The 25,392-nt window shown below is 45.7% G+C and overlaps 1 protein-coding gene across 3 annotated transcripts in view; it reads right to left on the bottom strand.

Annotated features, from left to right (window-relative positions):
• RAD17 (RAD17 checkpoint clamp loader component) overlaps positions 1 to 25,392 on the bottom strand; it is a 1,130,765-nt gene that overhangs the window by 853,710 nt on the left and 251,663 nt on the right. For 2 of the 3 annotated variants that reach the window (XM_069627537.1, XM_069627539.1), the window contains exon 6: positions 8,869 to 8,937. The exons of the other annotated variant lie outside the window; for it this stretch is intronic. In XM_069627537.1, coding sequence (XP_069483638.1) covers positions 8,869 to 8,937 — 69 coding nt within the window. The remainder of the gene's footprint in view (positions 1 to 8,868; positions 8,938 to 25,392) is intronic. 3 annotated transcript variants of the gene reach the window in all.

Raw genomic sequence — 25,392 nt, 5'->3', positions numbered from 1 at the left:
GTGTGGAAGGCTGGATGGAAGCCATTTTACTATTGTATAACAAGCCGGTGCCCAGTCAGCCCTTAATACCTTTTGTCCACAGCACTGAATTTGTTCAAGGATTGGAGATAGATAATCTATGACTTATTATTAAATCCTTAAATGGCTCTAGAACCCCTGGTCCGGATATGATGACAAATATAATTTTTAAAACAGACCTGGAATTCTGGGCAATGGTTTTGTGCAATCTTTTCCAACAAATTTCAGCACTGGCCTACTTCCGTCCAACTGGCATAAATCCATTCTCATCCCTGTGTTTAAAAAGGGTGATCGAAATAACACTGACAATTATAGGCTATTAGCCATGCTAGATATTAGCCCTAAAGATTTTGCCAGCATATTGCAGGGAAAATTATTTAAATGGGCGTTGTCTACAAACTTATTGTCCCCATTCCGAACAGGATTTCGCAAATCACATGGCACACTGCACAAACTTTGTATCCTACACATTAGCCATTGCCAGGATGAAACCTATGGGAACATCTACATGTGTTTTGTAGATTTCTCGAAAGCTTTTGATTCAGTTTCCCGTAACCGGCTTGGGCTAAATTGATTAGTTGAGATATCGATCGCTCCCTTTTATACTTCATTGTTGCCTTGTATACTGACATCACGGTTTTGCTTCGAATTAACCAGCAGGGCGAAGTTACAGAGGACATACCAACAAACACAGGTTTGAAACAGGGTTGTGGCCTGGCCCCGTTTCTATATAATCTGTATGTGGCAGACATGGGTGCCTGTATTGAAGCCGTACATAACTTCCCTTCACTTATTGGTACGGTACCAGTATCCTGGATGGGATACGCTGATGAGTTATTCTGGATAGTACTCCTATCGGTCTACAGAGGTCATTAGATGCCCTGGGTGCTTATGCTCAGGCAAAAGACCTGCATGGCAACAGTAGATACTGGTATTCGGGGAAAAAAGGGTTCCGAAATTTAGTGGCGTTTTGATGGGACCCTGTTGGAAGTAGTGGATAGTTATTTATATCTTGGTGTCCCTCTTTATAATACTCTGTCCTCACAATAGTATGGTGAATACATGCATATGAAAACAATGAAGAAATGGCTCATGATCAAGAAATTTATAAGTAACAAAGGAGGTAACAATATGGAGGGAATGGTTGAAATATACTGCAAAGGCATCATTCCCATGATTCTGCGTGGCTCCGCTATTATCCCCAAATGCATGAGTAAATGGATGTACAGCTTGTAATCCAAACTGCTGCAATCTATCCTAGGGGTGCCCTTCTCTGTCCCTGTTGAGGTCCTTTGTTGTAAACTTAGGGTACAATCTAACCGCTCACTTTGGTCACATCAGCGATGCAAACTATTTCTTGAGATATATTGCTCACCAGCAGAGGTTGAGAATGTGTTACATTACGAGACGATATATGGGGAATACCTCTAGCATTTCTTGAACAGCTTAAAATGACTGCTTTTGAACCTTTCTCCAATCTTGACATTGATATCCACAATGTATTGGAATTGCCCAATTCTTCCTTTGTTTTAAAAAGGAATAGTAACCATGACTTTGTGGTCAATATCCAATACGTAAGTAAGAAGTCTATGCATCAGGTTTATTCTACTTGGGGTTTTAGTCGAGGATCACCCTAGACATATCTAATTAAAATATTGTCTACTAATATACAGCGATTTATACTGTATTTACGGTTGAATATATTCCTGACTCAAGAACATATGGGGAGATTGAGTAAATTGTCTTGCTGCCACAGAATCTGCAGACTTTGCAATGGTCATAAAGAGAATGCATGACATCTGCTAACACTATGTCAGGCCCTTGGATTATATTACTATGCTAGCTCCAATGATTTAGTACATAACATCACTTCAATTGCTGTTCACTAATTTTGGAATACTTTATATGGTGCCGAGAGTATTGTAATGAAAGCAGCAGCTTTTCATGTATGGACTGTGACCTTACAGCAAATATCTATTTTAAAAGTACTAAATGTATAGATTATGTATTTTTCATATTGTGCATAACAGCGATTTTAACTTTCGATATTTGTGTGTTGCCTGGACACTTTCTCGTTGTTTTTGTTTTAATCATTTTAACGATACACATGCTTTTATATATTAAAATTGGCTAAAGGTTTGTATATTAACCATATGCCTAATATTTTATTTTTTTTACAAAAAAAAATAGACAATGATGGTTTTTTAGGACACGAAGGAGGACAAGAGGACCTCCCATCTAGTGCCACCATTAATGGGAGCGGATGAAGAGAAAGCAGAGGGAGAACAACAACCATATGCAGGGTCCATAGGTCCGGAGAGGGAATGACAAAGAGGATGTCAGTGAGAGTCTGTCTGAAGGAGGCACTAATGTAGGTGTCAGCAATGGGAAGGCCTGGATTGAAGACCAGGATGTCCTTCTTGAATCTCTTTCATCCAGACTTCGTGAGAGGGATAGGATAGGTGAAAGAGAAGCAGTTAGAGAAGATGGGTGAGACCAAGAGCACCATAGACAGGTGTGTTAGAGAGGAGAGGGAGAAGAGAGGGGAGAGGAGATAGGAGATGATGCACAGCACAGAGCTACGCCACATAGGCTGCACCAGTTGGGGACATAGCGGGGGTCTGACAGAGGGAGGCACAGTAAGGAGTGCAACAGAAAAGCACAGGCACGTAGACTCAACAGTGGGCACGACATGCAGGGGAAAACATGTAATGAGCAACAGCCAACAGTAGTCCAGGAGGGAACACAGAGAGCAGTCACTTAGAGGGGAGAGATGGCCTAGCGGGCACTAACAATAAACAGCAGAAAAGCACAAGGGACCTGAGGGGTGAAGGACCGAGCAGGAAACAGCAGAGCAAAAGTAGAACAATCCAAACGATAGACAACAGTAGGCAGGGGGAGGGGGAGGAAACTAGAGAGGAGGGAAAAAGGCCTAGATGGCACACAAAAAAGGCACAGTAACGTAACTGCACATGAACACCACACCTAGAGGGAGGGAAACGCAAAAAAACAGCAGAGAACACAAAGTGCAGCAACAGTGGGAGAGGAAGCCTAATTAATGCATGGAGACAGTGTACGTAGATACAAGCGGTTATGTGAAAATAGACGCAAGGGCGGCACAGTTTAGTAGAGAACAGTAATGGCTGCTTTCCTTGCCTGCACCTTTGTTACCATACGGTCGCTGAAAGTTGATGGCTGCACACCATACTCGCACTCTGGGCTGCAACCCCTTCATTGCACAACACTGCACCCTTGGCCTGTGCAGGATTTCACACAGAGGGTAAAATCCTCTGTTCTTAAAGGATCTTGTTACGTGGACGTAGCGCAACCTACTACGTATCAACAGCCAGCGTATCCTGTGTCGCACAACACTGCACCCTTAGCCTGCATGGGTTTTGCCCCAGAGATCCAGTCCTTGGTTCCTATAGGATCTGATGCGTGGACGTAGCTCAATGTGCTACATATCAACGGCCAGCATCGCCTGTGGTCCTGAGTCACACAGCGCTGCGTCCTTGGCCTGCGCAGACTAAAACCTGGATAGATGAAAACCATCAACCAGTGTACATAAAACCGCTCACACATTACTCTGTGTTTCAGAGCAAACAGGACATTGTGGCCGGGGATAAACACTGACTGCAAAAGGTCAATTAGCATTGCGGCGCTGGAGAAGGGGACAGCAGCAGTAATGGACATGTAGTGGGCATGTGGAACAAGAGCGTACACCCAAATAGCACCGGACAGGAAAGGTGTGTGCGCACGGGTGACCCTCCACAGCCGAAACTTAGTTGTACCTCGTGCAGATTAGATGCAGGGCCAGAAGAGACACAAGGAGGGCAATCAAAAATAACCAGGATGAAAAGGTTGAGTAATTATATATCGGCAGAATCCACCCATAGCTTGGAGGACATTCCGCCCCATTTAAAACTGTTCAGCAAAGCATCCGTCTTTTTTACCTCTATCCTGTTTCCCAGGATAGAGGTAAAAAAGATAGCAGCTAACGCAAAATGGATCCAAATCACGCATTCTGAGCTGCTTTAACTAGCTAATTCAACTGAAAAAAGATTAAACGCGGTACGCAAAGAGCTCCGAGCACTGTGTTTGAAGGCCCTCCAGGACCGTTATATTTGGACCTTATGACTGCAATGGAAGGGGGCATGTGCCACAGAATTGGCAGCATGTGCTGCACAGCAATACCCACAAATGATGCAGCCAATGGAACACTTAGAGGCTGTCGAGGAGATTACAACAATACAGGAGAAAATAAGAGACACAAGATGATACGTTAAGCACCTAGCTGGATGCATTATTTTCTTTGGTCGCCAATTGGCTGGCTGCAAAATTCAAGATAACTGTCCCTTTGCTCATCGCCATCTCTATCGGCCGGTGGATAATCAGTTGGTGTAACTGCCATCAGCATAAAGCAAGCTACAAAATGTCAATGAATGAAATTGAGCTTGGTAAAGTATTAAGGGAGGAATATTCCAGTGTGAAGCACCCCTGCAGGACTTCGGAAACTACGAAGCCTCGTGGGCGGAATGCTTGCCTGATGGGACAAAAATACAAGTTTTTTGGAAAATACCTACAAGGATATGAGGAGGAAGGGGACAAACAGGGTCACATGGGTTTGGGTGGGCAAGGAGAAGGGTGAAGAAATGAAGGGGAAAGAAACGTTGATCGAAAGATCGATCAAAGGGGAGAAATGTAATAAAGGCGCTAATTCAGCGGGGATGCACCTACCACCACGGAGTAAAAGAAGTGGGGGCGACTGGACAACACGGGTACACAAAGCCACAGTCACCCTATAAAAGAAGGTCTTACTGGGAAGGGCAAGGGTAGAGATGCATCGTGTGCAGTCAGCCGAAGGGAACTTCATATAATTAGCACAAGATGGGAAAAAAATAAATCATATTCGGCAGGGAAACCCCCAGGGCGGGCCCAACCTGGGAAACCCAGATTTGAAACACATGGCCAACACTACGGGGGCCACAGAGGAGGGAGACGGAGCTCAAGCTGTTCGTCACAGGCAAATCGAAGCAGCTAGAACAACAGTGGGTGATGTAATTACAGAGCGGTCAGCCAATCCAGCAGTCACACAAGGTAGAGGGGAAATGGATCTGAGCCAGTGTGCCAGTCACATGTCCGCCAGTGCCCATTGGCAGGTGGCTATAGGAAAGGGACACTGGGCAAAGCGGCAGATGGTAGGTCACTGTGTTCCTGGGAGGTGGTTAGCCTTCAGAGTATCCACCACAACAGGATTTACGAAGGCCATTATCTAGCAGTTGTCATGTGAATGTCTACTTTCACACCAGTAGCAGGGCGTCTCGTGTCCCATTCTCAATGGTGCTGACCACTGACAGTGTAAAAGTTCTGGCGGTCAGCCCAAATGTTATTTTACTCATTGCAAATTGTTCTGGGGTGGGCCGAGAATCGATGTGATGCCACATGGGGAGGTGACGTTTTGGGATACTGCTGAACTGTTCGCACCTGTAACGCTCACCTGGTATCCACTGGGACGTCACTCAGCCTGTTCTGACATCTTACGACCTCTAACTCTTCCCTGGAGTCTACTCGACTGGAGACTGGGCCTCAAACACAGGATTGGTAGAGTTTAACTCTCTATTGTCTGTGTGCTTGAACCCCTTCTTTCCCGGGGTCCAACCCTTCCCTTTGATCCACAGCTCACCTTGTTTTCTTGGAAAGTGTGCTCTCCGTCCTGCTTTCAGCACAGGGGCGCGTTGATTGATGCGGGCTCGTTGCTGCCTAGTTACTTCACTGGCAAGAGTCCGACAGGTAAGTATAATGAGTCTTTTGAACAGTTCTCCAACTTCGTTCCTTTCCTTCCTTAGATGAGAGCGCGATGCAACCTTTTCGTATTTGTATTGAACGGAGTTCTTTTTCTGTGTCTTTTAGGTGCCACAACGTTTTCAGCGTGGATGCCGGTTATGAAGAAGAAATTCGGTGAGTAAGCGCGGTATGCAGCGCCTCTAGATGTTTCCACGCTAACCTGGAGTGCCTTTTCCCTCTTGCAGATGGATGAGAAGTTCCGGAGACAGAGTTCCCTCAGAGCGGCTGGGATTCAGGTAAGCGTTTGAAGCTCGTACAGTCTTTAAAGATAAGCGAAGATTTGCTGAATGCTTACTAATGCCTTTTTTCTGTTCTTTTCCCTTTTCCTTAGGAAGCGGCGTGCCGGGATGGGAATGACACCGCCAAAGATGCCCGCAGAACAGAAGAAGCGATGAATGATGGGCAGAAGCGCTGCAAGGTAAGGCTGTTCTTGCAGAAGCTGAGCGCAGAAGAAAGATGCAGGCCTACTCGAGACCGATCCGAACACTGCGAGTGTCACGCTGCAGGTGCAGAAAACACAAAGCATGTTTCTCAGCCTGGGCGTGGCTTAAATAGTCTCTGGGCTGAACCACACCCAAAAGACTAGACTGCACATGCAGTTATGGGAACCGAAATATGTGGGGGCATACATCTTGTCCCCATCAATGCTCTACCAGTCCAATCCCCAATGTTATCCTATGGGAGTGAGTCTGGTGCCACAAGAGCCAAGTCTGACTCCAAGCGGGTCTTTGGAGGATGGAGAGGCCCTTGAGGAACATGTAGGTGATCGTGGCCTGGCTCCAGCTTGGAGGGCTGGGGACATGAGGGGCAGGAATCATGACAGCACCAATCATACTTTACTAACATATGTCCAGTACAAAGTATATGACATAGACTAGCCAATGACATTTCTGGGAAACAACGAAAAATGTGAACATTCTAAATTGCAAGTGTTTCAAATGGTCTCGACTATTGTGCTTTATGGTATAAAACCGATGTTCACAGTACATTCAGATGTCAGCTCTTATCAACCAGATCTATTCCACTGTTCCGTTTGATTTGTGCTTGCCCAGCTGCAATAAACAGCACTGCTTCTTGCCCGGTGTGTGCTCCTTTTTTGAAGTACCTGTTTTCTATGGAATGGTTGGAAGACCCCAGAGTACAGAAGTAAAAACCGTTATGACCAACATGGGAATAATATACATAAGAATTAAGGCATTAATACCTTACTGTCTGATGCTTACGATCCTCCCTTAGGTTTGAGCTATGAAGTCCAGAATAAATCATGACCTCATCTAAAATCCTTCCCAAAAGATGTACTCAAACAGAGTGAATTAGATATGGGTGGACTTGACATTAGACATACAAAAACTAATCAGAACATTGGGTACTTCAAGTACTATAATGCCCTAAGTACTGGGACGAGGAAGAGGGACTCCGAGATACAGAACTGTAGCATGCAGTCTAGTGGTTCTAATGACCCACACCTGAGCAGGTCTTTTAAATATGTAAAGCCCTCCGAGTGCAGGCCATTAGAAGAAGGTGGAGCAGTAGAATAAGTTGCCAGCCGCAGTTGTCACAGCAGAGAAAAAGACGCCACAGCTGCTGCTGTCTTTGAAGCGGATGCCGGTCCTGAGGTCGCCCAGCAGGAAGCAGCATTTTGACAGACTTTCCCCTTTTAGAGAGGCTCTTCTTATTTTGGGCCTTGTCCCAGTGGTTGGTGAGCACTGGAGTGCACGAGGAGCAAGAAAAGCACCTTTCCCGATTGGCACCGGCCACTGGAATTCGAACGGAGCACACAGTCATTCAGGAAGCATCAGAAGAAGGAGAACTGGCAGTGGATTAAGTGGACGTGTATAAAAAGACCCATCAGTTTACCTTGAATAGGTCAACCCGGAACACTCCGAAGTCGACCGCTGGCTGCTAATAATTATTTTGAATTCCTAACTAATACAAGAAAGTCATATTGGCGTTATAAGAACTTTGAAAGAGGACAAATATTGTTATAAAATAGGACAGGATTTAGAGCCTTTTCAGAACTTGTAGTCTTTCCCGCCATGAAATTTACATTTCCCAGCAGCCCCAACGCAGACTCTTAATCGGTGACAGGCACACCACAGTCAAGCCGGTCTTCACCCATCATCGTCCAGCATCGGAGGCTTGTTGCTCATAACATGGTATCTACAGCAAGGCTGCGAGCCAGACAAGCTCCCAAATGGACACAGAGGTACATACTGCAATTCCCAGTTTCTCCTTCCATTGCCTCCTGCTAAACACTATGTCTCTGGTCAAGCATGCTACCGACATTACGGATTACATGCTGGCCAGAGACCTTGACCTATGCACAGTCACTGAAACTTGGCTCCATGACGCAGCAGGTCCCGCCCTCTCACTCACAATACCCAAGGCGTATGACATAAAAGCAGATTGTGCTGTGGGAAGGGGAGGGGGAGTCGCTTTAATACATAGGGACCGCTTTAAAATTCACACTATCCAGCCGAATACACAATGATTGTGATGGGCTTCATGCTAAGGTTCTGGTGAACCCAAACACTACCATGGACATTGTGGTAGTTTATCGGCCACCCACTCCAATGGCAGATTTTCCAGCATATTTGGTGGATGCTGTATGCACCCGTTCGAAACCTTCTTCTAAAATGCTTATCCTAGGGGATTTCAATCTGGGTTTGCATGATGTGTCAGATCATTTGGCAACAAGTACATAGAGTGCCTTATCCAGTATGGGTTTGCAGCAGTACACGCGGCCTGCCACTCACAGCAAGTGCAGAATTTTGGATTGGGTGGTCGGCCTTAATGTCACCATAGAAAACATGGAGGTAATCCCCTGTCCCTGGTCAGACCATTACTTGGTGCATTTCAAATTGGCCTGCAGCTCACAATATGAGATGTAACCAATATGAGAGACGGCAAACAGAAAGAATGACAGTTACTTTCAGGAACACTCGTAGGCTTACTACCCCAGACTTAGCACCACTTATTGAGGATACCCGGAATGGGCTCACCAACCTGACCACGGCATCTCAATAGAGAAGGCGTACAATTCCATGTTTGAGCAGGCAGTCAATTTAGTGGCCCCTGAAAAAAACACATCACGTTGTTAAAAGAGCTCAAGGCATGGTATTTCGTTGAAATTCAACATCTGATAGTGGCTAAAAGCAAAATGTTTGAGTGCCGGAGAAACACAAACTCAGAATTAAACAGAGCAAAGTACCTGGCGGTTTCAAAAGAACATAGAGAGGCCATTTTAAAGGCAAACAAATTGGCCTATGACCTCAGGATAAAGAGTGCTGAATCTGACTCCAGCGAGCTTTTCAAGGTAGTTAAAGTACTTGAGACTTCAGGTACATCTAAGTCGGATGTCACTAAAGATAAAAAATGGTGTTACACCATTCAGTATGCCATGAATGATAAAGAAAATTCAGGGGAACATCAAAACAAAACAGGAATGCCAGAATAAGTCTCCATAAGCAGAGTTTACAAAGGAAAAAAATGCTCCACGGCCAGGAGTTCCGCCCCTTAACAGAGCCAGAGGTTCTTACGTTGTTGGATGGACTAAATCAACTTTCTGTAAAGGCAATGTGGGCCTGGCAAAAGTGGTCAAAGCCTGTGCTAAACAGGTAGCCCCAATGGTCACAAAATATATCAACTCTTCCTTCCAAGAATGTGTGGTTCCCAACAGCATTAAACAAGCCTGATATCGCCACTAATAAAGAAGCCATGTTTAGACCCTAAAGTTGTAGCTAATTACAGGCCAATTATGAACGTGCCATTCTTACTTAAAATGCTAGATTAAGCTGCATATCTGCAGGTACAAAACTTCTTGGACAGTCATCAGATTTTGGGGCAGAGGCAGTCAGGTTTTCGCAGAGGCCACAGCACGGAAACCGCCTTGCTCGACCTCAAGGCAAATATGTTAGACGTTCTGTATAAGGGAAGTTCTGCTCTCTTGATGCTGGTTGATCTCTCGGCCGCCTTCGACCTGGTGGATCATTCTAAATTGATCACCAGGCTCATCCAATCTGCCTACTTCTCAGACTCTGCAGCAAGGTGGGTCCAATCTTTTCTGCCTGACCGCGCTGCCATAGTATTCTCAGATACCCAAAAGGCAGATGACTTCATGGTACCCTGTGGAGTCCCTCAGGGCTCCCGACTATCGCCCATTTGCATCAACATTTTCCTTATGTTGCTCTTTGAACTACTCGATGCCAACAAAGTGTTGTACGCCAATTATGCTGATATTCAGTATCTCAACCCGCTTTCTGGTGATTACATCAGGGACACTGAGGTCATCAACACTGATCAGGGTGGAGTTGCGACAGTCTTTTAGATATGTCGGCCGCTTTTCACACCATCGATCACTCCCATCCTGATCAGTCGCCTAGCAGCTGCTGGCATGACAGGCCCGGTTCTTGCCTGGTTTCACTATTTTTTGTCTGATCGGTCACAGTGTCTTTTTCTTCAACCCTTTCTTTCCGCAGTCTCTGCTTTGTTGTGTGGGGTTTCACAGGGGTCTGCCCTGTCCCCCACCCTCTAACATCTATATTCGGCCTCTTATCGCACTTCTCCGCGCCCGCGGCTTCAGATGTTACTCGTATGCTGACGACACACAGATCTTGGTTAGGCTGGATCTTTGCTATCCAGCCCATGCCACTCAGCTATGAGATTTTCTGTTAGCAATGGGCTGCTAGATGGCAGAGAATTATTAAACGGTGCTAAAACGGAGGTTCTGGTGGTGGGTTCTTACTCTGCTTTTTCTGTGGACTTCTTCCTTTTGGCCCTCCTCCTTTGGTACTTTTCATGTAGCTTTGTCAGTGGTCAGGAATTTGGGTGTCAAATTTGCTGCCTCCTTGTCCATGGCCCCTCAGATTGTTGCGGTTTGTCAAGCAGGCTGCTACCAATGGAAGATTCTTAGGAAGGTCTTTCAATTCATCCCTGTTCATCTACGAGCGCCAATGGTCTCTGCTTTAGTCCTGAGTAAGATCGACTACTGCAATTCCTTATATCGGGCTCAGCCTGATCACTTGATACAGCGTCTGCAGGTTCTTCAGAACTCTGCTGCCAGGCTCACCATCGGTACACTCTTTCATGAGCATACTTCTCCTGTCCTGAGATCTCTTCATTGGTTGTCGGTGACTGGGGGTTTTCATTTCAAATCTTTGTTCCTTGTACATTGGGCATTTTATGGTATCGGCACTGAGTACCTGCAGCAAATGTTTCAGCCTTATGTCCCAACCTGCGCCTTGCGATCTGCTGGCCGTTTTCTTTTGGCTATCCCCAGGGTCCATCATGTGTAAATCGGTGGCTGCTCTTTTTCAACCAGAGCTGCTTGTCTGTGGAATGCTCTTCCCATCACTTTGGGTATGGTCTCGGCACATTTGCAATTTAGGAAGGCTCTTAAAACTCAGCTGTTTTGGGGGCATGGCCTGCAGCACCACTGATGAGGCAGCTCCGTTGATGGCCTCTGTGCGAAGCCCACTGTAATGTCAGCTAATATACGGTCCCAACTCATGTATTCATCCGAAAGCGTAACCATTGGGGATCGGAGCGTGGGGAGAGCAGTCTGCAGCTGTTTCCACCATCTACGAGCTACGGTTCACCCTCCAGCAGCGATTCCTCTGGCGAGCTCCGCTGCGTAGAGATGCAAGATGGCGGATATGCAGGTTGTAAGCGTAGGAGGAGCGGGCCTGCTCCCAGCCACGGCTGCACCCGACTGTTTAAAATCAGGCAGCCTGTCATTGTGGCCCCTTCTGGACATGTCCCACCGCTGGAAGTGTGAACTTGGCGGCTCCCACCAGTCGGTGGGGGCCCTGCGTGAGCGGAAACGCTGTATTCACCGCAGCACTGCTGCCCATCACCTTACCACTTTGCCCGCTTTGTGCCCTGGCGTGCCCTAGCGCTGCATCTGTCTCTCTGAAGGTGCTTAGAGGGAGAACAAACTCAGCCATTTGGGGGGGGGGGGTCACCCCCCCGTGTGCCACAGATTCCGATGAGCGCCTGCTTGATATCGATGCTCTAGGGGGTCTGCATTTTGGAGCGCGGGCGTTCCTCCTGCTACAGCTCCACCCGTGGATCCAGCGGCCTCCAGACTCCGGCCTCCTCCTCGGATCCTCTGCAACAGTGCATAGCCAGCACCCATTCCATGCGGTGCTGCAGACTGGGGCCGCTTCACTACAGTATTCCTACGCGCCACAGCAAAACCAGCAGACACATCAGAGACCCATCATTTCATAGAGGTATGATGCCAGCGTCTTGAAGGTCCCCACTGTCACAGAGATGCATGGGCATTCATCTACCCCCTCCGGGCTGGCTGACTCTACACTTACCTAGCCCTTGCCAACACATAAGAAGGACCTCCTCCGTTCAGAACTCGCAATCCTATTCTATGACTGTCTAGCTGGCCAGATCCTGCCTAAGCTATTCATTATGCCAACATTGCGGCCATCTATGCTCACCCTGACCGGAGTTGGGGCCCCACTTAAGCAGCACCACCATTCTTTCAGCTGTGGGGGATCAAGACTTGCCAGGGCATAACACCTCTATGGTACGTTCATAAACTCGTTCCCAGACTTCCGTCCAGCAGTTGAACGACGGTCCGGCTCGCCCTCCACTCCAGAGGACCCTCGGCCCCATCACTGCTGAGAGGGTACAACAGCATCGCTTGGGGTAGGGAAATTGGAGTGGAAACATCAATACTGCTATACACTCCGCCCTGGATGGGCTATGAGGCGCCCACACTGAGTGGCGTTCTGGTTCTCCTCTGAAGGTGATCTTTGCCCCCTCCCACCTTCCATCTCTCAAGGTGTGCAAAAGTGCAGCATCCCAAGCTACAGCAGCGATGGCCAAGCACCTTAAACCCCCGAAAAATGCCAACATTACCACCATGCTTCTCCCGCCCGACAAGGGGAGAAAGTCAGAAACGCCAAAATCCTTGCGCTACCTTCCTCGGACGGCGCTGTCCAGCTGGCAACCACGAATGATATACAAGCCTTCATGCTCGACAGCAAGACCGAATTTCGATCATGCATGACAGAGCTTACTACAAGACTCGAACGTACCGAGCAAAGGGTCACGGAAGTGGAACAAAGGGTGGGAGAGGTGGAGGACTTCACCCAAGAACATTCGGCGACGCTCCTACAAATGCAACATACAATTCAATCTTTAAAAGAGAGATCCTGGAGTACAAACAGGAGGATCTTGAAAACAGAGCCAGACGGAACAATGCACGCAGCTGGACAAAGCCCAACTCATCCTGGATCGCACCCACAGACTTCGACAGGGAGCAGACTCCGACTCCCCCCAGATGTTATCACCCGGGTCCATTTTTACACGCCCAAGGAGGCTATTATGGCGATCCGCCGTACCCGGGATGAACTAACTTTCCAAGGTACCCCCGTACACATTTTTTAGGACCTACAAATGGTGACTATTCAGAAACGAAGAGCGCTGAGGCCGCTGACACGAGACCAACATGTCCGATGTAGATGGCTATTTCCTACCGCACTTCAGTTCTCTTACAAAGGGGTCTCCCGGACGATTGCACACTTTGAGGATGCAAACACAATCCTGCATCCCAACTCCCGGGGAAAGACAGAATGGGGCCACAGCTGATCCAGCGATTGGTGTCTCCTCGGAAATACCCCCGAGAACAAAACGTACGGCCTGGATTAAGGTCCAGAGGGGGGGCGGAATGTAAGGTGAGCCCGGCAGAAGGTTTAAGAACTAAATGGAGAGACACCAACCCCTCTGGCCGCCTACTTCCTCGCACCAGCGATCCCCATTTGACTGTTCCGATGCCCTTCTACTTGCAGAGGGACTCCTAAGAATCTCCTAATTGAAGTGGGCTTTGCACGGCTCATGCCCGACTCCAAGGTGGATGTCAACTACTATCTCTTGGAGTATGTTACGAACAGTTGTAGCCCAGTTGGCTTAGGGATATGCCGACAAGATAAATTCGGCATCCCGGAAATTTGTTGTCATGGCTTTAGTTTTGGCCTCCCGCTGGAGGTTGATGTTAAAACCCCGGCCACACAATCTCACAATAACTAAGCGTCTAGATGATGACCGAGCCACACTCGCCCCAGACCCCACCCCAGGACACTCAGATGCCCAGGACACATCCCCTCCACATCAGGCATGGATGTTAATCTCACTGAACATTAGAGGTTTGAATTCCTCCTCCAAACAAAAATCTACATTGCAGCGGCTGCATGACGGGGAAAACTATGTTTTTCTACAAGAAACACATCTAATGCCGGTGGATTTTATACGCCTCCGCAATAGACATTTCCTGTATCAATTCCAGGCTTCCAACAGCACCAGGAAAGGGGGTACAGCTATTCTCTTTGCAAAAAGGTTGAGACCACAGATATTAGAGACTCTACTGTGTCCGGAAGGCTGGTACATGGTGGTCAAATGTCTTATGTTTGGGCAACCGTTTTCCCTTGTCTCGATTTATGCCACAAATGATGGGCAGGAAGCGTTCTATAGAGCATTGGGCAAATCCCTTTTCCCGTTCGCCAAGGGCCAAAATCATCAATGGAGGAGACTTCAACGTGGTCCCTAACCCTGCAAAGGACAGATCGCACACCCCCATCCTCAGTGATTTTAAACTTGCTGCGAACCTCCTTCAACTATTTCGAAACCTAGAGGTAGTGACTACGTGGAGTATGCTTCACCCCAGCGAGAAAGACTTCTACTCACAGGTGCATTGAACTTTTTCCCGGATTGACCTTCTGTTGGCTTCTCCACAGACTTTGGCTTTCGCAGATGATGTAACCATCGCATCGAGGGTACTATCCGACCATGCTCCAGTAACTACGACTCTCCGGGCTCATGATCCTGACCCACCTCCTCGACGCTGGAGGACCACTAAGCAGAGGACACAGCGTATCTGTTGGCTAAATCCAGGCAGGGCTATTATGCCAGAAATAACAAGGCGAATAAACTGTTGGTGGAGAAGCTAGCCAAGGCAAAGAAAAATACTATATTGGGACTTCGCGACCCCCAGGGCAGGGTCCAATACGCGGAACAAGATCAACTGTGCCTGGCGGCTGCCCACCTCTCTGAGGTAATGCCTCCATCACCGCGGAACCAGAAGGAGCAACTGTAGTATCTACAAAGTGCTGCACTTCTTCGACTCAAGGACTCGGTCAGGCAGAGCCTCAATGCCCCGATTTTAGGTGAGGAGATTGACACAGCCATTAAAATCCTCAAACCCAGAGCCCTGGGCCTGGAACGGTACACAACAAGGTTCTATAAAATATTTCGCCCCCAACTGATAGCCCCACTAACAGCCCGTTTCAACTCCTTTGGTGTATCGGGATCCATTACCCTGTCAATGCCGGAGTCCATCACTGTCCTCTTACTTCAACCAGGCAAGGACCCTAGGGACAATAGCTCATATAGGCCTATTTCCCTACTAAATATCGACACTAACATCGATTAGAAAATATTGGCGAACCGCTTAGCAAGCGCCCTACCCGACATAATAAACCAGGATCAAACGGGCCTTATAAGGCACAGGTCGACTGGGGAATAATATCTGTAGAGCCCTGAACCTAATAGATGTTATGATGCAGTATTCGCAGAAGTTCGCACTGCTGGCTTTGGACGCGACCAAAGCGTTTGATAAAGTAGATTGGGCTTTCCTGCGACTCGCCCTAGAGGCCTTCCGTTTTGGTCCAAGCTTTCAAAAAATTTTGGAGCAAATTATCAGTCCCCAAAGACCCTTCTCAGGGTCAATGGCTCCCTATCAGACCCGATCCCCTTGACCTGTGGAACCAGACAGGTATGCCCCTTATCTCCCCTCCTGTTCGCTTTGGTCATGGAGCCCTTTGCCCAACGAATTTGGTTAGACTCAAAGATCAAAGGCCTTCACGTTGGCGCCTCCCAGTACAAGATTGCACTCTACGCCGACAACGTGATGCTATCCATCACGGACATTGGCTCATCGTTAATGCCAGCCCTCTACCAGACTCATAGATTTGGGAAGGTAACAGGCTTTAGTATGAACTTTGCGAATTCAGTTGCCCTAGGGATTGGTCTAGAGCAAGGGGAGCGGGAGACCCTGGTAACACTGTGTCCGGTCCAATGGAGCGAGAAAGCTATTCCCTACCTGGGGGTCCAGATCCCTGCTCGCCCTGGAGATGTGTATCGGACATATTTCCCCCTGCTTTTTAAAAAGAGCTGGAGAGCGATCTCGATCGATGGCTCACACAAGAGATCTCACTCATTGGGTATATTACCACCTGGAAAATTAATCTCCTTCCACGGTTCTTGTACACCTGTTCCTCCTTGCCCACGACAATCCCACTGCCCCCCCCCCTTCAACGATTACAAAGGAAAATGTTTCCGTTTATTTGGAGGGGTAGGAAGGCGAGGATTCCCCAGAAAGCGATGATGAGCAGCGCCAAATTGGGAGGGCTGGGGTCCCTGACCTGCGCAAATATCAGGTAGCAGCACAGTTGGCACACATACGGGCATGGGTCATGACCTCTGGATGCCCGAAATGAGTGGAGGTGGAGCAATCTCGCCTGCCACTCCCCCCTGCACTTCCTTCTGCATATCCCACCCTCCCTGCGCCAGACTTGGAGTGGGACTCTGACGTCTACTAAACACACTCTCAAAACATGGGATTGGCCTTTGAAACATAAGGGCATCCCGAGGGGGTTGGGTCCCTCCTCCCCAATATTCCATATCTGGCTTTCCGCCAGGATCCCCCTGCTGAATTTCAAAAACTGGATTGGGTGGGGGGTGGGGGGCTTGAATCCCTGGGACAACTCTTTGAGGGGGACCAGTCTCGCTCCTTCGAACAATGCAAGACAGCTTTTTCAGCTCTCAGAAACAGACAGGTTTTCCTACTTTCAATTGCGACACTGGTGCTCTCACCCTCTCAACCATCAAGAGGCGCTACGCAACACAAGTGGGAAGCAGACTTGGGGCATCCTGTGGAAGACCAAACATGGGTGGATATATGGTCAAGGGCACTCCTCATCATTTTGCATCACTAATCGAGGATGCGCCAATAAACTTCTCTTACGATGGTACTAGCCTCTACTTCGTCTGCATCACTTTTCCGGGCCCTGATCCCCAACGCTGGCACCTATGTGGACAGCTGGGGTTATATATCCACATGTGGTGGTCATGGCCAGTTGTAAAAGATTTTTGGACACAATGTGTCGCCATGAACCGGAATCCATCCTATTGGGGGCCCCAACACCTGGGGTCTACCCGAGATCCGAAAAAATGCCAAGCTGTTGAAACAATTTCTTCTGGCCGGGAAGATTACTGTTGCTGGCACCTGGAAGACAGCCGAAGGCCCTTCAATGACTTTTTGGTGGATACAAATTTGGGACATATTGATTGCAGAAAAAGTCACAGCAGCCAAAGCGGGCCTTCTACATAGCTTTGCGAACATATGGGTGCCATTCCTGGACTACGTTATCTAACCAGCTAGCCTGGCTACTGGCATGCAGGGCACTGAGGTCTAACAACACTGACCCCCTTCAGATTCCTAAAGCCAAGCTCACGGTGGTGTCTGAAGGGTCTTTCAGTTATGCTGCCTCAAAGAGCCGGAATTACCTCCCACTTGACCCAAGGCTGTGTCGATCCTTGCCCAAATTTAAACAAACGTTGAAGACACTCTTATTCTTCTGAAATTTCAGGCACCCCTGAGACTGTTAGGTTTGCTGTTTTATGTGCGTCTGTTACGTGTGCGCTACCATACCCATGGATCTGTCTTTATACGCAATATAAATAAATAAGAAAAGAAAGAACATTCTACAAGCAGACCCAGGAATGTATACCTTTTTGGACAACCGACCAAGCATGATATGATATTTTGTTTATATCGCGCTAGTACACAGGTGTTTCAGAGCGCGACCAGGCAAGGGCGGGGAACAAGGGAGAAACAAAAAAAATTATCTTACTAGGCATGGTGAAATTGAGAACGTGCAAGTGCATGGGGAAGGGAAAAGGGGGAAAGTGCATGGAAGGGGGGAGACATTGGAAAGTGCGGAGCATAGGAGAGAGCAGAATAAATAATAAGTAAAATAAATAAAGGTGATAAACAATGTTTGTGCAGCCAGGAAGTGGCAAAGTGCTAGGTTAGTCAGAAAGGGTGTATCTGAAGTGCAGAAGGGGAGTGGGTGGTGGACTGTATGGGTACAGATACAGGCCCCAGTGCAAGGGGTGGCCCAGAGGCAGTGCAGGAGGGTGGCAGGGTGAGCAGGTACCTGGGCCCGACAGAGGGTGGCCAGGTGAACAGAGCAGAGAGAGAAAGCAGATCAGCAGGGGAGAAGAGGGGCAAAGGCAGAGGCAAAGAGGAAGGTCTTGAGGAGCTTCCGGAAGGATGGGTTTTCGAAAATGTAAGAATCTAAAACAGATGCCAAGTCAATTTTTTGATACCACCAAATACCATAAATTAAAACAGTCGGAAATTCAAGGCGAAAAAACGATAGCTTCAACCACCAATCCAAGGAAATTTAAGTGTGGAAAATGCCAGATCTGTCCATACATGACAAATGCCCAAAAATAAATGTTCAAACCCAACAGCACAAAGACCATCATCAAACACATCAACTGCAATAGCAAATACGTCGTATATGGCATAGAATATGCATGCCATAAAATTTACATCTGAAGTACAATCAGAAAACTCACAAATCAGGATAGGAGAACCCCTAATAGCCATAACCAATAAAGACATAAGATCACCAATGGCAACAACTTTCAGGACCATCACCTGCAAACGGACATCGCTCAGATAAAGTGCTTCGGGATCGAGAAAATATTAACCCCACCAAGAGGGGCAATATGGAAAAATTATTGCACAAACGAGAATCGTTTTGGATATGTACCATGGATGCCAGTCACACTGGTCTGAACATTGACCAGGAGATGCACCATTTTCTATAAAACACTTTGAATTTATCCTTTTGCAAAAATGTATACATGTATGTATTGATGATATGACCAATTTGCAATGATAAATATGGGAAACGGTTGAATCCGAAGACGTGATGTAGTTATATGACATTAATACCACACACAGGGTCCACTACATAGGGTGAAAGGAGATATACAAAAACCAATTCAGCCCCCAAGCAAATTAACACAATTTCAACCTCAGCTCCTCTTTATCCATATTCTAGAAAAAGTGGAGACAGCCACCAATTTAGGGAAAACTCCAACATGTAAGACAATTTCAAATATTAACTATGCATATTACTAAGTAGCAACAACAGTTAAGCTAAATGGCAGCATCTGTAAGAAACTAGAGTTTTAAAAGTATTGTTAGACAGAGCTCGCATTAACCTAAAACATAACCCTAACTAATTGCTAAGTATATTCCAACCTAAGATGGCAGTTGCGCATGACGAAAACACGCTGCATGCGTGCAACGTCACTGTGTTCAATAAAAATAACGCTTCCGCGATACAGGAATACCAGCAATCGAACCGAACAACCAGACGCGACTCAGATACTACGAAACAAACAGGTAAGCGGAAGCCAAATGCTGTGCTAGCAATACTATGAAGGAACATGCACAACATCAGGCGGTTATTAATTCTTAACATAAGGAGATGAATAATTAATTAAACTGCACTGTTTATGGCAATATGTGGAAGTGGAAAGAAACAATTGAGCACAAACACATTTCTAAACCAAAGTAGAATGCTGCTAATGTATCCTTTCACAGCCCTTTGCATAAACACATACATTCAACATGCAATGGTAGAAATAAACTATAACAGACTAAAATTAAGGATCAAGATGCTTTAAAGGGTATCACACAAGTGATTTGTAATTTATGAAGAGTGATAACAAACAGAACGCGAATAAAAGCATTTTATTTCTATCTTTAAACAGCCTACCAGACCATTTAAAGAGCACTAGAACAAATATACCGGCAGGAATAGAAAAACAGCCTTTATCAAGCCCTAAGATCCAAATGGAATGAACAGCAAATAATGTCCAAGTAAGTATCCCTATTAGATCATGAAATACCGAGTTTTAAAGCCAACACAACATGACCCTAAAAGGTGTACCCATCTCTCTTTCTTTTTGCAGCATGTAATGATCATAGAAATACAACACAAAAACCATACATGGTAGAAACGAATCCAGAGACCAAATCTCTTGTTGCTCCATAAGGAGCTTCATATTAAGAAAATAGCCAATTTATCCCCGTCACTACCAAGACGGGGAAACACGTGTCGGGAAAGGCATTTTGGGAAAAGCAATTTAACAACACTGGGAAAGGCAATTTGGGAAAAGCAATTTACCAATACTGGACCAATTGGATTAATTGAATTAAGTGAATTCAATGAATAAGGTGTACAATATGAGTGGGGAAGGCAATTTGGGAAAGGCAATTTACAAGTACTGGATCAATTGAATGAAGTGAATTCAATGGATAAAGTGTACCATATGAATGTAAGCCATTTCAAGAGTAAAAAAGCTAGATCTTATTAACAAAATCAAACTGTATGCATGAGATCAACTCAATGAATGAAGTCAATTCAATGAACTAAGGGTCAATCATGTTTACAAAAGTTTGTACCATATGAATGAAAATAATTCAATGAGCAACAAAGTCAGACCTCAGGAATGAAATGAATTCAATGAGTAACAAAATAAACAAGTGCTGAGGAACAAATTACAAGTGAAAGAGTAGTTTGTATCACATGCATTGGAACAGTGCAAGCGCGAGTATAAAAGGTCCATCCTCTTCTCTAGAAAAGAAAGGTTACAATTATGATTGCCAAAGCCAAGAGCATTGCTAAAGCAAAGAGGGCACTATTGAACCAAGATAGAAACTCGGATTGGCAAAGTAAAGAGGGGCCAATAATGAAGAAAAACTATAACCTGCATTGCCAAAGTAAAGAGGGGGCAATACTTCAGAAAGACTATTAACAAACATTGGCAAAGTAAAGGGAGAACTTTATTGCCGAAAGATTGTAACCATCAGTCTCAGAGTGAAGTAGAGGCAATAGTTAAGCAAGAAACAAACAAGCATTGCCTAAACCAAAGAAGGGCAAGTGCAACAAAGAAACCTTGTCAACAGTTACTTAATGTGATAGTAGGAACTCAAAAGTGGCAGTAGAGAAGCCCTCTCTGTGAAAGGCATCAAGGAGGAGAGAAACAGAACTGCATTGCATGTGGCAAATGAATCAGTGAAACAGCACCAATGTGTATTATAGTCACAGAGAAGAAGTTGTTGAAAGTCAGACTTTTCTAAAATGTTGAAACAAGCCTCACCGCATAGTACTTATAGCAGTGTTAGGAGTGTCTATCTTGGCAGGCAAGTATACCGGCAAAGGGATTATAAATGGTAGTCCTGGCAGGTTAGTGGACCAGGAAGAAGACATGTAAGTACAGAATTGTAGTTGAAGATTGAGAAGGAGAGAAAGTGGCAAAGCCACTAATGTGTTTGAAGAACTGTGATAAAACCATTCTGACAAGATGTTGTTGAAAAATAATTGTGAAACTGGTTGTTTCTCAAGGAGGAGATTGTGGAAAAAACATCCTGACAAACCGTGTTGTTCATCAAGAAGAATTGTGAAAATGTTTGTTTTTCCAGGATGAGAAGTTAAGTTGAAATATTAACTATAAGTGTGAAGAAAAAGACTGTTATCGTTTTGTGGAAACTATGCCAAAGCCCAAGTGAAAGACTTTTGGAGTTAGAAGAGCTATGTGTTGTCTTTGGAGCAGAACTTGGCTACTAAAAGGAACTTTCTTATTTTGAACTGTGAGTTGAAAAAGCCTGCCGTTTATGTCTAAGCATAACTGTTATTTTGTTAAACCACACTTTCCATATCATACCCTTAGGAGTGATGTATGTGTAAATTTGAGGGACAGATTCCTTTTGTTAGATTGTTTTCCTTTAGTCTTAGTTGGGTAGGCAGGGAAATCCTCTTTAGGTCAGGGGTAGCAAGGTGTTTATCACACCCTTTTAAGTTAATAAAGTGGCTACTTGTGAAAAACCTTTATCCAGTTGTCCGCCTCGCATTCTGACCATTCACACTGCTTACAAATCACTTCTGTCCCTCCCAGGTGCCTTACAGGCAACCATGGGACCATAGACTCTTAATGATTCAAAAGGAGTGGCAGGGGCATTTGAGTAGAAGTTCTTCTGACCACCAGGAAAAGGTCAGATAAAAAAAAAAGGAGGGGAAAACAGCAGCTAGTTCTAGGGAGCCTAATAAGGACCTATAGAATTCCCAAAAATAAAAATCTGTCGTAACAGTAAAGGAGTATTTTCTCCTCCCACCCTTGAGAGTCCTTACCAGGCAGGCCATTCCACATTCCTGCATGGATCTACATTTGTTTTGGGTTTTCTGTGGTTTTAATTCTCTGGTGGTCCCATGCAGTTTTTTACCAGCTCTCTTCACTCGCCCAATTCAAAAAGAATAATAAAGCTCAGTACAGCAGGTTTAGGACATGTGCAGAAATAGCAGCATGAACATAAGGAATAACTTTATTACATAAGGCTAGCCAACAGGTAAAATAACAGCTTACAGAGAAGAATCAAGTTGACCCTTCAACCTCACTCAACTGTTCCTGCACTACCAACATTCCAAAACACAATCTGAGTTAATGACAGCAAGGGTCACTGGGGACAGGGAGACACACCGCCCCCCTATAGTCCCCCCACACCACGCCCCACCCACCACCCCCACGCCTCCCCCTCCTAAGGAGCTAATGGAAAAAGAATGTGGAGAAGGAGAAATGCAGTAGAAAAAAACAGACAGAATGGAACATACAAGATTAAAGCAATTACAACAGATTTAATACAAGTCTTTCCCTTACACGAACACCAAGCTAGGCAAAGACCAGTGACAACACAAGACTCTCCTTTGCATCTCCAACACTGCTGGACAGGGTGGCGCCACAATCTCCTTTTTCACCCCTTCCCATCATAGGTGGGAATGGCACCACACAGATGTTCCTCTACCACAACCCAGCCTGAGACGTCCGACTCTCCTTTATGCATGCTGTTAAGATGGAATTTCATAATCAGCCCTGTGACAGATTCTGAATGGCTACCCTATTCTGGTGAGCAGGGAAAGACACAAATGTCTGGTGTGACAGGGTCAGAAACCCAACCTTGTCAAAAGGGGATGTTGTTCCGGAAAGGACAGTGTACTGGAGCAAGGAGGCTATTTTTGGAAAAGGTGATGTATTAGATGGTGAAAGTAAGTTGGACTGTTTGGCGAGTGTGCATGCATGGAAAGTGAGATTGTTCGAGGAAATGCAGGGAGTGTGTGAAGTGACAGAGTGAAAAGGGAGTGTCTGAGAAACAGGTACGGCAGAGTGGGAGTAATAGCGTAAAGGAGAGTGTAGTAGTGGGGAGGATCGAGAAATATCAAAGAGTGGAGGCGAGTTACAGATGGAGTGAAAGACATTGGAGGGACAGAAGACTTGGAACAGCAGAGTGTGGAGTTGATTAGAGTAGAATAATATAGAGTAGTACCTAGGCATGACAGGAAGGAGACCGAGGTCAACAGTGGAAGGCACAATCCTATCTCCTTATGAAAGGCTAATGTGTGCAATGAGTAAGGACAGTTAGGGAGTCCATGAGGAGGTTTATGCAATCTGCCTTTAGGGAATTTTCCAGATGGATTTACCAAATCAGCCCTGGTGGGAGGATTTTGGGAGGCCACTTTTATATGGTAAACAGGGAAGACAGACCAACAGAGACACAAACACAGAAACACAGACACACAGGTTAACAAACCCCAATAAAGGTGATGTTGCAGAGCTGTCAAGACTTAGTCTCAGGAAGGGCATGAGAGTGGGTCCACAAAGAGAAACACCAGTAAAGCCATTTAGACAGCAAGTGCATACAATTACAATTATTTATTAGACTTTTAGTTTACACACTAAGCAGATACCAATACCAGACAAATACAGTCACAAAAAACCTTATAAAACATATATACACATCCACCATCAAGGGAATTTGAAATGCAAACAAATCAAATACAAGTGCAACATAAGGGAGTAGTCAGATGCACAAAAATAAAAAAAACAATCATGTAGAATCAACACAAATAGCTTCGCCCACTATGAAAATGTCCAACCCTAAAATGGTTTGGGGCCTGGTGGCCAAATGTCACCAGTTCCAAATGATATACTTCTTCAGGAAGGGCTATACAGAGATTGTGAGTGCCAGTGGTTATGATTAACAGCGTTCCAAATGTAGGTAAAAGTTGAAGTAAAGTTCAGGTAAGTAATCAACTCAATCCAACACACTATGATAGTGCTAGGGAAGAACCCCTAACCTACACCACCAAAGGTTAGGTCAGAATGAGTTACGGTCAGGAATTTACACCCAAATGTTCCAGGGGAGAAAGCAACAGGTATGTACACTTAACCCTTGGTTAAGGATGTTCTGTATTCCCCATACGCGGGTTCCACACTTCTATGCCTGTTCTTCTGTTCCTGTTCCCACAGGGACGGTTGTCTAGACAGCATAGATATTTTGTTTCACAGGATTTTGTTTTGGCTGTTCCCGGTGCACAGGAATCTGTTCCAGACAGCTTCCAGGTGAAGACCCAAACGAAGACAAAGGAAGACTTCTGCAGAAGTTTCATATCACTGCCTCATATGGCAAACCATCCCCAGCTTTGTAACAATGGCGTCACCACCTACTATCACCACTTCTCTGCCACCTTGGTCGGTTACATTCACAGTCTACTCCAACTCCACCTCCTTAACCACTACCGACCACCAAGCCCATCACCTCATTAATCAGTGGATTCACAGACTTGGTCACCACCTGTGTCTCTCTCACACAGTGTTGAGAGGTATTTCCAAAATCAGACCTGGTGGGATAATTTTGGGAAGCCACCCTATTATGGTGAACAGGGAAGACACTGAAGTTAGCCAAAACCCAATCAAGGTACGTTGCAGAGCGGCAAGGCTTAGTCTCAGGAAGAGAGTGAGTGATCAGAGGCTACAATGAGTTCACACAGAGCAACACCAGTAATTCCAGTAGGTATATAAAAATACAATATTTATTAAACCGCTAATATACACAGTAAGCATAGAAAAGTCACTAAGTATTGTCACACAAAACCTCATAAAACATATATACACTTCCACCCTTAGGAGAAATATAATTGCATTTGAATTAATTACCAGTGCAATACAGTTAATGAGTAAGATGCCTAGAAAAATATAGTTCTTTCGAATCATCGCAAGCAGGTTCCCTCACTCTTATAAGTCCAACCCTAAGATGGTTGGGGCCTTGTGCTCAAAAGTCATTAGTTGTAGGGTAAGTTCCTTCAGATAAGTTTTTATAGAGATTTGCCATGCCAGGGGTTAGGATTAAAACAGTGTTCCAAAAGTAGATAAAAGTTCTACAGGATTAAATTAGCACCTGATGAAGTTCTGGTGACTTACCTATGCCTTATAGAATGAAACATGTTGGGCGGGCTTACAACTGACTTCAAGCACACCTCAATAAATTGAGGGTAAGTACTAGAGTTGAATCAAATATTGTTTATTTGTACTGTATAGCAC

This window comes from Ambystoma mexicanum, chromosome 6p, assembly GCF_040938575.1.
Source record: "Ambystoma mexicanum isolate Mex_15411 chromosome 6p, UKY_AmexF1_1, whole genome shotgun sequence".
NCBI lineage: Eukaryota > Metazoa > Chordata > Amphibia > Caudata > Ambystomatidae > Ambystoma > Ambystoma mexicanum.
Note: the sequence above shows the minus strand (reverse complement) of the source record. Positions and strands in the feature narration are given on the sequence as shown.